This window comes from Capra hircus, chromosome 15, assembly GCF_001704415.2.
Source record: "Capra hircus breed San Clemente chromosome 15, ASM170441v1, whole genome shotgun sequence".
Classification (NCBI taxonomy): Eukaryota; Metazoa; Chordata; class Mammalia; order Artiodactyla; family Bovidae; genus Capra; species Capra hircus.
Window position 1 is genome coordinate 29,303,407 of NC_030822.1, and position 15,518 is coordinate 29,318,924.

Consider the following 15,518-nt stretch of genomic DNA (forward strand, 5'->3'; position numbering starts at 1 on the left):
AAGAATACACAGAAGAACTATACAAAAAAGATCTTCACCACCCAGATAACCACGATGGTGTGATCACTCACCTAGAGCCAGACATCCTGGAATGCGAAATCAAGTGGGTTTTAGGAAGCTTCACTATGAACAAAACTAGTGGAGGTGATGGAATTCCAGTTGAGCTATTTCAAATCCTAAAAGGTGATGCTGTGAAAGTGTTGCACTCAATATGCCAGCAAATTTGGAAAACTCAGCAGTGGCCACAGGACTGGAAAAAGTTTTCATTCCAATCCCAAAGAAAGACAATGCCAAAGTATACTCAAACTACCGCACAATTGCACTCATCTCACACGCTAGTAAAGTAATGCTCAAAATTCTCCAAGCCAGGCTTCAGCAATATGTGAACCATGAACTTCCAGATATTCAAGCTGGATTTTAAAAAGGCAGAGGAGCCAGAGATCAAATTGCCAACATCTGCTGGATCATCGAAAAAGCAAGAGAGTTCCAGAAAAACGTCTGTTTTATTGACTATGCCAAAGCCTTTGACTGTGTGCGTCACAACAAACTGTGGAAAATTCTTAAAGAGATGGCAGTACCACACCACCTGACCTGCCTCTTGAGAAATCTGTATGCAGGTCAGGAAGCAACAGTTAGAACTGGACATGGAACAACAGACTGGTTCCACATCAGAAAAGGAGTACATCAAGGCTGTATATTGTCACCCTACTTATTTAACTTCTATGCAGAGTACATCATGAGAAACGCTGGGCTGGGAGAAACACAACCTGGAATCAAGATTGCTGGGAGACATATCAATAACCTCAGATATGCAGATGACACCACCCTAATGGCAGAAAGTGAAGAACTAAAGAGCCTCTTGATGAAAGTGAAAGAGGAGCATGAAAAAGTTACCTTAAAGCTCAACATTCAGAAAACTAAGATTATGGCATCCGGTCCCATCACTTCATGGCAAATAGATGGGGAAACAATGGAAACAGTGATAGACTTTATTTTTGGGGGCTCCAAAATCACTGCAGATGGTGACTGCAGCCATGAAATAAAAAGACACTTGCTCCTTGGAAGAAAAGCTATGACCAACCTAGACAGCATATTAAAAAGCAGAGACATTACTGACAAAGGTCTGTCTAGTCAAAGCTATGGTTTTTCCAGTAGTCATGTGTGGATGTGACAGTTGGACTATAAAGAAAGCTGAGCACCAAAGAATTGATGCTTTTGAACTGTGGTGTTGGAGAAGACTCCTGAGAGTCCCTTGGACTGCAAGGAGATCCAACCAGTCCATCCTAAAGGAAATCAGTCCTGAATATTCATTGGAAGGACTGATGCTGAAGCTGAAACTCCAATACTTTGGCCACCTGATACAAAGAACCAACTCAGAAAAGACCCTGATGCTGGGAAACATTGAAGGTGGGAGGAAAAGGGGATGACAGAGGATGAGATGGTTGGATGACATCACTGACTCAATGGATATGAGTTTGAGTAGGCTCCAGGAGTTGGTGATGGACAGGGAGGCCTGGCATCCTGCAGTCCATGGGGTCGCAAAGAGTCAGATACAACTGAGCAACTCAAACTGAACTGAACAGGCTTTAGAGCCGGATCAACTTGGATTCAGTTCCTGTCTAGACTGGCAAAATTAACTCAGTGTTACGAGGCTCCCTCTCTAAATCTTAATCTCTTCATCAATATGATGGTAATAATACTACTGGCAGTAAGATACTGCAATGGATATTCTTGTATGAATGAATCTTGTTCATTTGAACATATTACTATGGACAGAGAAATCTATGGGTCAAAGGCATATGCAGTTTGATATTGATAGTTGCTGCAAAATCTTTCTAAAAAGCCTGTCCTAATTTCAGTGTAACTAACTGTGTGATACTGCCTTGTACCGTGTATAGTACTGGAGTTTCTCAGTCTTTTCATTTTTGTTTTTCTTTCTTTTTTTTTTTTACTTTTTATTTTTACTTTATTTTACTTTACAACCGGTGGCTCAGAGGTTAAAGTGTCTGCTTCCAATGAGGGAGACCTGGGTTCGATCCCTGGGTCAGGAAGATCCCCTGGAGAAGGAAATGGCAATCCACTCCAGTATTCTTGCCTGGAGAATCCCATGGACGGAGAAGCCTAGTAGGTTACAGTCCACGGGGTCGCAAAGAGTCAGACATGACTGAGCGACTTCACCTTCATTCCTTACTTTACGATACTGTATTGGTTTTGCCATACATTGACATGAATCCACCACGGGTGTACATGAGTTCCCAAATATGAACCCCCTTCCCACCTCCCACCCCATATCATCTCTCTGGATCATCCCCGTGCACCAGCCCCAAGCATCCTGTATCCTGCATCAAACATAGGCTGGCGATTCGTTTCTTACATGATAGTATACATGTTTCGATGCCATTCTCCCAAATCATCCCGCCCTCTCCCTCTCCCTCTCCCTCAGAGTCCAAAAGTCCGCTCTACTCATCTGTGTCTCTTTTGCTGTCTCGCATACAGGATCATCATTACCATCTTTCTAAATTCCATATATATATGTTAGTATACTGTATTGGTGTTTTTCTTTCTGGCTTACTTCACTCTCTATAATCGGCTCCAGTTTCATCCATCTCATTAGAACTGATTCAAATGTGTTCTTTTTAATGGCTGAGTAATACTTCATTGTGTATATGTACCACAGCTTTCTTATCCACTCATCTGCTGATGGACATCTAGGTTGTTTCCATGTCCTGGCTATTATAAACAGTACTGCGATGAACATTGGGGTACATGTGTCTCTTTCAATTCTGGTTTCCTCGGTGTGTATGCCCAGCAGTGGGATTGCTGGGTCATAATTTTGAAATGTTGCTGCTGCTACTGCTGCTAAGTCGCTTCAGTCGTGTCCAACTCTGTGCGACCCCATAGACGGCAGCCCACCAGGCTCCCCCGTCCCTGGGATTCTCCAGGCAAGAACACTGGAGTGGGTTGCCATTTCCTTCTTCAATGCATGAAAGTGAAAAGTGAAAGTGAATTTGCTCAGTTGTGTCTGACTCTTAGTGACCCCATGGACTGCAGTCCACCAGGCTCCTCCGTCCATGGGATTTTCCAGGCAAGAGTACTGGAGTGGGGTGCCACTGCCTTCTCCGATGTTAATCCTCTTCAAATCTCTTTGACTTCTGTATCAAATTTGGTGACACTGGAATAATATATAGTAGTCCAGATAATTTTATTGTTTTATTGTTTTATTTTATTGTTTTGATTTTTCTCTTAATAGCTATTTATATTTTAAAAGTAACTGCATTTTTTAGTTTGTGTCATTTATGAAATAGAGACTCCTTAAGTCAAGGCATGCTCACACTCTCTCTCTATATATATATATATACATATATATATGTATGTATATATATATACATACATTTTTATCATCCATCTAGTTTAATCAGATTACAATTTCAGTTAATCGAAATTTCCATGTCTTCTCATTAGTTTTTGGCATGTATCCCAATAACTTTAATTTTCACTATTACTAGAAAACTTTTTTGTTTAAATTATATATTAACATGATTTTATTTCTCTATAAGTGCAAATATACTCTAGTATCTTTCATATGTCTTGAATTATCATTCTGAATATTCATTATCATTGTATAGATTGTAGATATAAACAATCTAAGAAGTTAGTAGGGACTCAATCCATATTATGTATGGTAATGGAAGAGAGAAGTTATGTTTTACATTATTTTCTTACTTTTGACTCTTTCTCCTAAAAATAAACTACTGGAAAATTCCATTTAAGTTTTATTCTTATTTATAATTACATTTCCATTTAAAACTTGCTACTCACTTGTGAAGCACTATTTTCAGTTACAGACATCCTGAGCTTAATGAAAATAACTTGAAGTATGTGCTAATGAAATAGGAATCCTAAAATGAAGATATTGGCAAGTCTTGCTTCACAAGGCAAGTTTGAACTGAATTTTCATTCTCATTCTTAATCAAGTCCATATTTAAACTTAAGACCTTTTTATAGTCAGAATTTTTTTGCTATAGATAAATTGAACAGTTTTCTGTGATTTTAAAGAGCAGTAAGGCTTATCTGCGACTTCCCAGTTGGTGCAGTGATAAAGAATCCACCTGCCAATGCAGGAAATGCAAGAGACACGGGCTCAGTCTGTGGGTGGGGATGAGCCCCTGGAGGAATAAATGGCAACTCACTCCAGTATTCTTGCCTGGAAAACCCCATGGACAGAGGAGCCTGGCAGGGTATAGTCTGGGGTGTCAAAGAGTCTGACATGACTGAGAACACACACACGCACACACACACACACAGACATACAAGGCTTATCTGACCATTTTGAATTATAGATGTTTAGGAAGTATTTAATAGGCATGTTGTAATTACATTTATTTAATAGCTCCCACATTTCTTTTAAAACTTAACATAGTTGGTAATAATTGATGTCATTTTTGACTAAGTTTTATTTTGGGTCCATAGCTCTTAAGGTTGTCAGTTTGTTAAAATTTTCTTAAATATAGTATTTTTAAAAATATGATTAGAGATATATAAACCACCCTCATTAGGGTCTGGGCACTTTGGGGACTCAGTAAATAGCAGGTGTGTTTTATTACTGTTGCTGTTGTTCAGTTGCTCAGTCATGTCCAACTCTTTGCGACCCCATGGGCTGCAGCATGCCAGGCTTCCCTCTATACTAATATATTTATAGTAAATGCAGAACCTTATAATATATGAATAAAACTTATTGGCTCCTCAGAAGGGCTTCCTATTAGGACTCTACTTGTGATTCTGATTAAGTTTTAATGCATCTTTTTTTTAATAGAATCCAAAAACAAGAGAGCAAATTGAAAATCTGTTAAGGAATGGGATGAACAAGGAGCTGCGAGATAGGCTTTGTTGCCGAATGACTTTTGGAACTGCAGGACTTCGTTCTGCTATGGGGGCAGGATTTTGCTATATTAATGATCTTACAGTAATACAATCAACACAGGTAAGTATTATTATTATATGTGTACTTTTATCACTGTTTTTTGCTTTATAAATTAGGTTTTAAAAAAGTAAAAAAGCTTTATATCCAGCAAGATACTTACTTACGAATGAAAAATGTAATATAAATTCTGACCTTTGGTCTTACACAAGACTCATCTTAGAGGTCATGTATGTATCTTTAGGGTTACAGACTGACGTTCTGGTTATTTTGGTTGCCATCATCAACTTCTTGACAGTATTACTTTGCATTTCAAACCAGGAAATGGTTATTGACATTTTCACTTAATACAAAGAAGCAGACTTAGATAGAAGGCGATCTGTTTTGGCATGTGGCCACTGATAAAGGTGAACCAGAGTATTTGGAAATTTTAGTTGAAAATATTTCCCTTTAACATGGCTTTCCATATAATTTGAGAGTTAAGGCAGTGTTGATATGATTCCATTTGTTTTATTTCTCCCCATTTTTATGCAGTTTATTCTAGAAACAATTCCCTTTCCAGTGAATCATCTTTAACTGTTTCAGGGAGCTCCACTTTGGAGGCCAAAATACATTTAGCATATACTAAAAATAGTCCTAAACTATAGAATTGCTCAATAGATATGATTCTAATCAATACTGGCAAACAGTAGATCTTATTCTGAGGAAATTCTTTAAACTCAATGGCTAATGCAGGGGTTTGGGAACAAATAATGACAAGATGACTGAATAGTAGGATGCTTGCTAGCTCCTGTCCCCATCCCCTTTCTTTTCCTTGTTCAGAAAAGCTTCAGTTAGATCTTTCTGATATGTTGGGATTCCTCATAAGATTTCATTTTGACTAAAGATTCCTTGACTTTACGAAAAGGAGTGGAGGAGGTGTTTGAAAATCAGTTTCTACAGAAGTGCAGACTTTTACAGGAGCTGAGATTCCAATATGTGAAGTAGAAAAGCCAGATTGAATCTGATTCTTAAACTCTTAGCTTTTTTTCAGAACCTAGGTATAGTGGGATAAGATAAGATGGATTTTTACACCAAAGTATGAGATTCTGTGAGATTTTAGGATAGCATCATCATTAGAAATAAATAAGTTGGTCAGTTTGGGCTGTAATACATGCGTGAGTGCACGTGCACACACAGACACACTCACTCATAAGAAGTAGGTTGGGAAGAATAATTATACTTGAAAGAACTATGAAGGAAGTTCCCAGTTCCCAGAAGTCACTGGGACCTTCCTTATTTGGTACTGGCACCATAGTTACGTGGCAGTGCCTGCCATATCGTAGGTCTTCATTAAATTAGTATAACATTGTGAATGAATGGCCTTGGGCAAGTCATTAAATGGAGCTTCAATCTTATTTTGTCTCCTTTCTTTTGGAAGAGATGTTGAACAACAGAGACAAAAATAAAACTGGTACCTTCATTTCTTTCTTTTGGGGTTATTGTGAGGATTAAATGTGGCAACATTTTAAGTGTTAGTTTTGTATAGTTGAAAGTGTTTATTAAAATTAGCAAATCATTCATAAAATAGTTAAATGGCTTTGGCTTATTGTGGTATTTTCAATATTAAATACTTTATTCTACTTTTTGTCTCCTTTGGTGCAAATTTTCCTTGTTTATAAGATTTTCTTTGTGATTTTAAAACTAAGGAATGGGATCAGCCATCTTAAGAAATATTCTAATGAAGGTTTATATTGCTGATTTAAAATGTTTATGTCATAAATAGATCAACTCTTATGGTTAGCTTCAATCTTATGATTTAGTAAGACCTAAAATGGTCAAACTTCCATTCTCTAGAGCCTTAATGCAAACAGCAATTTCTTTTGGTTCTTCTAACAGTTTTTCTTTTTTAGCATACTGACTTTCATGTCCCATCATTTTTTACCTAATGTTTTATGCATTGTATTATATTTAACAGTTTCTTGATATTTCTGTGTATCAAATGTGTCCAGAACTTCAGGAAACGGGTGTTTGTCATCTCACATTTGAGGATTGAAGATTGTTGCTCTCGTGTTGGTGAACACGGGCAAAATGAGGAGGCCAGTTCCCTGGGAGCCAATTAGCTGCACACCACACATAAAAAGCATAGACTTTAAGTTACTGAAAATGCAGGCATTACTCAGGAATTAATCTTTTCTGTTTATCTGCTTCAGGGGATGTACAAATACCTTGAGAGATGTTTCTCAGACTTCAAGCAAAGAGGCTTTGTAGTTGGGTATGACACACGGGGTCAAGTAACTAGCAGCTGCAGCAGCCAGAGGTACAGTATTAATTGTTTCAGAGATTAGACTGGATTGGAATAAAATCTGAAAAAAATTTTATGCCCAGTAATAAGAGTTCTGAAACAGGAAACTGTCCAAAAAATGTGATCACATGCTGGTGTTTATTTAGAGCTGAAACATCAGCATTTCAAAGATAACCTTTGCTTTTTACAGAAAAGAGTAAATTTTTAAATATTTAAAGTTAGTATTTAGAATGACATCATAGATTATCTTATGATTTTACTATTTTGGCAAAGGCACTGGGTAGCAATATTATGTAAGTTGTATTCTCTCACTATAATCCCATTTTATTAGATTCGGCATATTTTCACACATAGATAATCATGATCTAGTGATACTTTTTTTAGGGGGTAAAAAGGTATATTGTGTTTGTCAAAGTCTCTGGTTTCACTTTCTTCCATGTTTTTTGCCTTTTGCAAAAGGAAAATTTTATTTCTTAGTAAAATAGCCACCAAAAGCTGAATCAGGAAAAAGGAGGAAATTAAAATGTCAATTTTCTTCCTTGTTAAAGTTCCTTTTAAAAAATCTTGTTTATTAACAATTTAAAGTTGAAGCATGAAGCTTAAATAACTAGTGATTATAAGAATTGGTTGGATTAGATTGCTGTATATTCAGAACAATTGTAATGCATTTATTTTGTGGGAGGTTGGTTTTTTTAAGTATGGTAAGCTAAGGACCAAGTGAAATCTCCGTCCCTTTTTCAGGCTTGCTAAGCTAACTGCTGCAGTCTTACTGGCCAAAGATGTTCCTGTGTATCTTTTTTCAAGATATGTTCCTACACCTTTCGTAGTAAGTGTGTTATATCATTGATCATACAGATTGCTGCTCTTGAAAAAGTATTTCTTAAATCAAACAGGGTTCAAATCTTTGTCATGCATAAAGTTCTATATTAAATGATACGAAGGACCTAAAGAAAACAAATATTGCTCTGACTTTATTTTCATTCAACACATATGTGCTGAACCACCTAAGAATTTGATCTATAACAAGTTGATAAGTCTAGAGTCATGGTGGGATATTTTAATATTCTTCTTTCAGAAACTGATTTATCAAGCAGGCAAAATTACTATAAAACACTCACTTGAGTGTTCTATTTCTTCTTTAAAAATTCAAGAGTGTGAACAGTGCTTGCTTCTTGTCATATAACTTAACAATGAGCGTGCGTCTTTTCTATGCCTTGGTGAATTATCAAATTCCCTTCTAAGTCTGGGTCAACTTTCCACATTTTATCTTTTGCACATTCAATGTCATAAAATGTTTTCGAGAATTCCTTTTTTTGCCAGTATCACTTACTCTAGGACAACCTCATCTTTTCATCACAAACACATCCTTAACTTGTATCCATACATTCACCTTCACTAAGCTGATCTGATTGCCTATCTGGAGTCTCTTGAATGACAGCAGTGTCAATGTTCCCAGTTATTTTTCTATAACTTCATTTATGATTGATTCAAATGTCACTTCCACCATTATTACTTTTTGCTTCTTTGCTGCACTTTCATCTTTGTTGGCCATTTCCTAATTTCAGTCATCCAGTTTTGCAAAACTGTCACATGAGTTATCTCTGGGAGGTAAAGCAGCAACACAGCTACATGTTTTGCTGTCTGTGCAATAGCTCACAGATGCACAGTGACCAACAGTGACGTGATCAGTTACTAATCATGATGGATCTCATATATACATAGTTGTTTCAGACTGAAGAGCTAGGAGCCAAGTTTTTACTTGATATAGTTACAGCATAGGCAGCTGAAATTTGAGCATGTTTTTAGGAGACTGGTATTATTTACTTAAACATGGTATCAGAAATTCATGTGTATTGGAACTTTGCAAAGCAAGGACTGTTTGGATTTTAAGAGCAGCAATGAAAACACTAAGTAGCAAAAAAAACTATGAGATTTAACTGAAGCTCTACTTAAAGGGAAATTTATAGTCTTGATGAATATATTAGGAAAAAAGTTTTAAGTAATGAACTAAGACTTTAGTATATTAGGATAAAAACAGAATAAATCCAAATAAAATTTAAAAAATAATAATGATAAAGGAAAAATCAGCTAAATAGAGAATAAAGAAAAGGAGGATATCAACAAAAGCAGGAGTTGGCTTTCTGAAGAGGCAAATAGTAAAATAGACCTTTTGGCAAGGGTACTGAAGAAAAAAAGAAAAAAGACAATCCTTGGTGGCTCAGATGGTAAAGAATCCTCCTGCAATGCAGGAGACCTGGGTTTGATCCCTGGGTTGGGAAGATCCCCTGGAGGAAGGCATGGCAACCCACTGGAGTATTCTTGCCTGGAGAATCCCCATGGACAGAGGAGCCTGGTGGGCTACAGTCCATGGGGTCGCAAAGAGTTGGACACGACTGAGTAACTAAGAACAGATTAAGAAAACCACAATATTCTGAATGTGATGCAAATAAATGTGAAACTTAGGAGAACTGGCCAATTTTCTTGAATAATTAATACATCAAAACTGATAAGAAATAGAAAGCCTGAAGAGACCTGTAGTCATTAAAGAAATTGAACTGATTTTTATTACTCTTCTCAAAATTAAAATGTCAGGTCTACATGATTTTGTTGGCAAGTTTTACCAATTGTTAGATGATTAGATAATGTCTCCATAATCTGTTACTAGTGGTTTATTGGCCGTATACAGAGTGGATCAAAGAATTGAAGGAATTTTTAAACAGTTAGCTCTAACGAATGACAGAAACCAAGGAGGGCCCAGAAACATTGAACTTTTTTGTAGGAGTCTGCCTCTGGGTTACCATTTCCATCTGTTAACTGTGTGTTGGCCTTCCTCTCTTATTGCAAGTGGTTCTGCTCTAGCTGCTAGGGAAGTTGTTTTTGGCACTCTTTATCACCATGTCTTTGAGTCAGAGGAAATCTACTTGCAGCAAAAACATCTTGGAGAAGAATTGGATCTTATGAGCCAGCCTCTGAGTTAAATCATCAAAGGAATAGGTTACTGTAGTCAGATCAGTGTCATATGCCCATTCCCCCATGGCCAGGAGGAGAGAAGTTGGATGTGATGGTAGAATGGAGGAACATCTTAGGCAAATAAATAATAACTGTGATGAAAAAGGGAAATTCAACCTGGCAATTAACTTTGGGAGAAATGGTAAATTCATTTTTATATGCCATAGAGGCTGCAGAGTGTATGTAAAGATCTTCAAATCAAAAGGCAAGAGACCTATGTTCCATGCTTATATAATTCTTGCTTATGATTACATAATATTGAATAAACAATATATAGTGTGTAAAATATGATAGATTATTTCTAAATTTACTTCCAGGTATATTTTATGATTAGATTCCCCTCTCATCTCCAGAGTCTGGTGGAATATCTGGTATATAGTAGGTGTTTGTTAAATTTTGTTATAGGAACAAAATAATTATAAGACTAAGTTAAATGAGACTGGGGGGGGGGGAAGCATTCAGTCTAACAGTTAGGTGGTTACTGATGACCTAATAGTTGGCTTTAGTTATATCCCACCTAGTGAACCTGGAGTTGATTATTAAGTTTTTAGGCTATTTATATCTTAATGTCTTTTCCAGTTATTTAATCAAAGTTATTCTTGTGTCAAATGTATGAGTAGCTAGGAAACAGAATTACAGTATTATTGCTTTTTTAGCCATATGCAGTCCAGGAACTCAATGCAGTTGCAGGTGTGATGATTACGGCATCTCACAACCGCAAAGAAGACAATGGATACAAGGTAAACCTTGGATTCTTCATCTTTGGTTATTTCATAGTTCTTATTTTATTTAAATAATATGTGCTGAGTATATTTTCTACAATGGGAAGCAGGGTTAGACATTGGAAGCAGGAAGATGAAAACACTGAGGCTGCCTCTCAGAGAATGGCTTCCCAGGTGGGTAAAGAATCTGCCTGCAGTGCAGGAGACACAGGAGATGTGGATTCGATTCCTGGGTCGGGAAGATCCCCTGGAGAAGGGCAGGGCAACCCATTCCAGTGTTCTTGCCTGGAGAATCCCATGGACAGAGAAACCTGGCAGGCTACAGTCCATAGGGTCACAAAGAGTTGGACACAACTGAAGCTACTGAGTACCACCACCACTCAAAGAATGTGTATCCTTACTGGCCCTTACTACATCTCAATATGTATTATTGTACTTTATATACTTATGTACTATTACAAGTCTCTTCAGTGGTCTTTTTACTTCTGATGTCTTACTGCCCTTGATTTCCCCAGCCCATCCCAAATCATCCTCTCTACCATTTCAGAGATAAAATCATTTTGTACCAAGAACTTGAAGAATGAGTGGTAGTTTGAAGGAAGAGAGCTGGAGGAATGGTACTTTGACCTCATTCTCCTCCTTTCCCTCCAGTCTTCTGCTGGGACTCCTTATTGGCCACAGGATCTGTTTGATATGTCAGGCTTCATGGCAGAAAGCGGGGTGGGGAAGGGTGAAGGGTGCTCAGAAGGGGCAAACAGAAGATACAGCAGTGTTGAACCAGCATTTGGGGCTCCTGGCTCATGAGTCTATAATCTAATACTTTTTCTTCTTGTGTAGGGGGGAACTCCAAGCACACTGAGCTCTGGTTTACTGGGGAAAAGAATATTTTATACTAATCTAAGATTTTGACCCTTGCCAGCTAAGTGGGGAGTATTACCATTTACAGAAGCAGTGAAGAAGCCTAATTCATTAGTTTGGGACATAATTAAGTTTGAGGGATTTGTGGATCAGTCAAGCAGCAGCAACCTTTAGGCAGTTCAATATGCAGATCTGTTGTTCAGGGAGAAATTTGGGATCACTGTACATATTATGTTAGAGCATTTAAGAATATTTGGAAGTTCTTTATTTGGATGGGCAGCCCAGAGACAGTGTAGGTTAGAAAAAGAGGTCAAGAATGGATCCCTAGGGAATATCAACTTCAAAAGAAGGGAGAAAGAAGAGGATCTGGAGATGGGACAAAGACAGGAAGAAACTGATGTTACAAAAACCAAAGGGGTAAGAGAGTTGCAAGGAGGGAGAGGTCAACTGTCAGAGAGTAAAGAACCCAGATCTGTTCTCTGATCATCAGACTCCTACATCCAGCTGCCAACCTGATATCCATTGGGATGCCTAACATGTCTCAAAATTAGTATCTCTAGAACAGAGGCCTTGATTCTTCCACAACCTGCCATATATACACTCAAGTGTGTTCCTCCCTAAGTCTTAACCCATCTCTATAAATTCAAACTACCACCCACCCAGGCAAAAACCAAAATTCATTCTTGATTGCTCCCTTTCCTTCACGCCAGACATTTAATTTACTAACAGGTTCTACAAATTCTGCATCCAAAATCTATGTAGAATGTGTTTACTTCTGTCCGTGTCTTCTCCCTCCACAATTCTAAACCATTGTCTTTGCCTGAACAACATTGTCCTAGCTGGTCTCTTCCCTGCTTCCATTCCTCTTCCCTGCAGTCCATTTTCCACTAAGCAGCCAGAGGATCTTTTAAAATATAAACAGGTCACGTTAGCTTTCCTGCTAAATCCAATCTCCTTACCTTGGGGCTTATAGGATTCTCTCTCTTGCCTGCCTCTTCCACCTCATTCCATTCAGTCCTCTTCTGTGCTCACTGTGTCTTGGTCACACTGCAGCTTCTTTCCATTCTCCCAGTTCCTCCAGAGCTTCCAAAAGGCTCTGAGCCTTTTATTTGTTCCTCTGCTTGGATTGCTCTTCCCCAAATCTTGCAGACTTGCTTATTTTCATCCTTAAGTTTCCTGCCCAGATGTTGCTTCCTTGAAGAGACCTTCCTTGGCCACCTTATCTGAAGTGGCTTCCCTCAATGATCTTCTCTTCATTTTATTTATTTTCTTCACAGAACGTATCACTGTCTATAATTACCTGCTTTTTTTATAATGAATTATCTTGTTTGTTTATTGACTTGTTTGTTCAATCCTCCTCCCCCCCCAATTCCCCAATATAAGCTCATGGGTGGTGGGACTTTGATATTGTTATTGAACATACTTGTCATAGAGTAGACCCTCAAAGATTTTTTTTTATATTATATATATTTTATATATTTTTTCTTATACTTTAAGAAGTATAAGCACAAGGTAAAAGGTATAAAAGTTAAACATTATAAAAAGCTAAAACAATAAAGAGTATTTCTCCCACCCCTTGCCCCGAGCATCTCTTTTCAGAAGCAAATACTGTTTCTGGTTTTAGTTTCCTTCCAGAGGTAATCTATGCCTGTGTAATCATATGTGTAGTATTGGTCAGTCCCTCTTTTTCCCCTCATAAATGTCAGGGTATTATATATAGTGTTCTGCACCTTGTTTTTTTCACACAAGAGTGTGAAACAGTCTCAGAGATCATCCTCTACATCAGTCGATCTATAAATAGGTTTGCCTCATTCATCTTTAAAAACCTATATGGATGAATCCTAATTTATTTAACCAATCCTTGTTGATAAACATTTTATTTTGTTTCTAATCTGCTACTGCTTTCAAATATGCTACAGTGAATGTTTTTCTATACACATCTTTGTTCGTATACACAAGTAGATTTATAGAGTCCTTATAGAATAGTGGTTAAGAGTGTTATCTTAACCACTTGGGACTTCCCTGGTGGCTCAGACGGTAAAGCGTCTGTCTACAATGTGGGAGACCTAGGTTTGATCCCTGGGTCAGGAAGATCCCCTGGAGAAGGAAATGGCAGTCCACTCCAGTACTATTGCCTGGAAAATCCCATGGACAGAGGAGGCTGGTAGGCTACAGTCCATGGGGTCGCAAAGAGTCAGACATGACTGAGCGACTTCACTTTCACTTTTCACTTTCAAGAGTGTTATGGACTGGGTTTGAAACTTAACTCCACCACGCAGAAGCTTTGTAACCTAAGATAATTACTTAATTTCTCTATGCTTTGGTTTCCCCAGCTGTAAACTGAGAGTAATAATAGAACCAGTATTTTAGGGCAAGAGTTATGATTAAGGGAGACAGTGCATGAAAAATGCTTGTATAGTATCTGGCTCTGATAAATACTCGATCAGTGTTACCTGTTGTTTTTATTCTTATTCTCAGTAGCTGCACTGTCCAATCTGATAGCCACCAGCCACCTATGATTACCCAACACTTAAAATATGACTAGTCTGAATTGAGATGTGTTGTAAATGTAAAATACACACCAGATTTCGAAGACTTAATACAAAAAAGGCATGTGAAATACGTGGCTTGCATTGTGGCTCACGTTATATTCCTATGGCCCTGCTGAGTTATAGAATAAGTTTCTAGATGAAACTTCAGAGTCAAAGGATCTATGAAATAAAGGTTGTCATTCTCTATTCAAGGTGGTGGTTCCAACTGCTACTCTCACCAGCAGTATAGGAGGGTCTTTACCCCACACCATCCATTATTGTTTGTCAGACCTTTTCATCTTTGCCAGTCAGATATGTGGAAATGTCATCTTGAATCTGTACTTGTCTTGTGAGTGAGGTTGAGCATCTTTTCATACATTTATAAGATATTTGTGTTCCCTTTCCTGAAAAGTCTATTAAAGGCTTTACTCATTTTTGTCTTCGGTAGTTGCTCTTTTCCTTGTAGATTTGTGAAAACTCCAAAGTAGCTGTTGGTCATCTGTCTTTCAGGTATTTCTCCCCATATTATTTTTTACCTTTTGACTATTTTTCCATGCATGTTCTTATGGTATTTTTCTCCATCTGGAAAAATTATTTTCGCTTTTTTATTAGTATCATATTTCACTTGTATATTACTTTAGAGAGCTTCAGTATTTTTGTAATTTTTGAGTCTCTTTATTCAAGAACAGAATGTATCTTTCTATTCTTCCAAGACTACTTTTAGACCCTTTAAGCAAAGTTGCTCAGTCGTGTCCGACTCTTTGCAACCCCATGGACTGTAGCCTACCACGCTCCTCCATCCATGGAATTTTCCAGGCAAGAGTACTGGAGTGGATTGCCATTTCCTTCTTTTAGAGCCTTTAGTCACATTTTAAAGATTTTTCATCTTTCATTTTTCTTTTTAAGTTTATTCCTGGGTATATTTTTTTGCACAGATTTCTCTGTTACTGTATCAGGGAGGGATGCTTTCTGCTACAGTTTCAGAAAACCCACAAAAGTGGTTAAAGTTGATAGTTAATTTGTCTAACATAACAAAAAATCCAGAAGTATGTGGCAACTGGTATGGTTCTACAGCTCAATGTTGTTGGACCTAGCATCCCTGCAGTTTTATTTTGGCCTTTTCATCAAGTCCTCATTGTATAAGGGGTGCTGTACCTCTAGACATCACATTCACATATAAGGTGAGGAGAAAGGCC

At 37.6% G+C, this 15,518-nt stretch overlaps 1 protein-coding gene across 1 annotated transcript in view; it reads left to right on the forward strand.

The window, feature by feature from the left end:
• PGM2L1 (phosphoglucomutase 2 like 1) overlaps nucleotides 1-15,518 on the forward strand; it is a 60,119-nt gene that overhangs the window by 25,602 nt on the left and 18,999 nt on the right. The window contains exons 2-5 of the mRNA XM_005689969.3: nucleotides 4,814-4,981; nucleotides 7,111-7,217; nucleotides 7,944-8,028; nucleotides 10,868-10,951. Of these exons, the coding sequence (XP_005690026.1) occupies nucleotides 4,814-4,981; nucleotides 7,111-7,217; nucleotides 7,944-8,028; nucleotides 10,868-10,951 (444 nt within the window). The remainder of the gene's footprint in view (nucleotides 1-4,813; nucleotides 4,982-7,110; nucleotides 7,218-7,943; nucleotides 8,029-10,867; nucleotides 10,952-15,518) is intronic.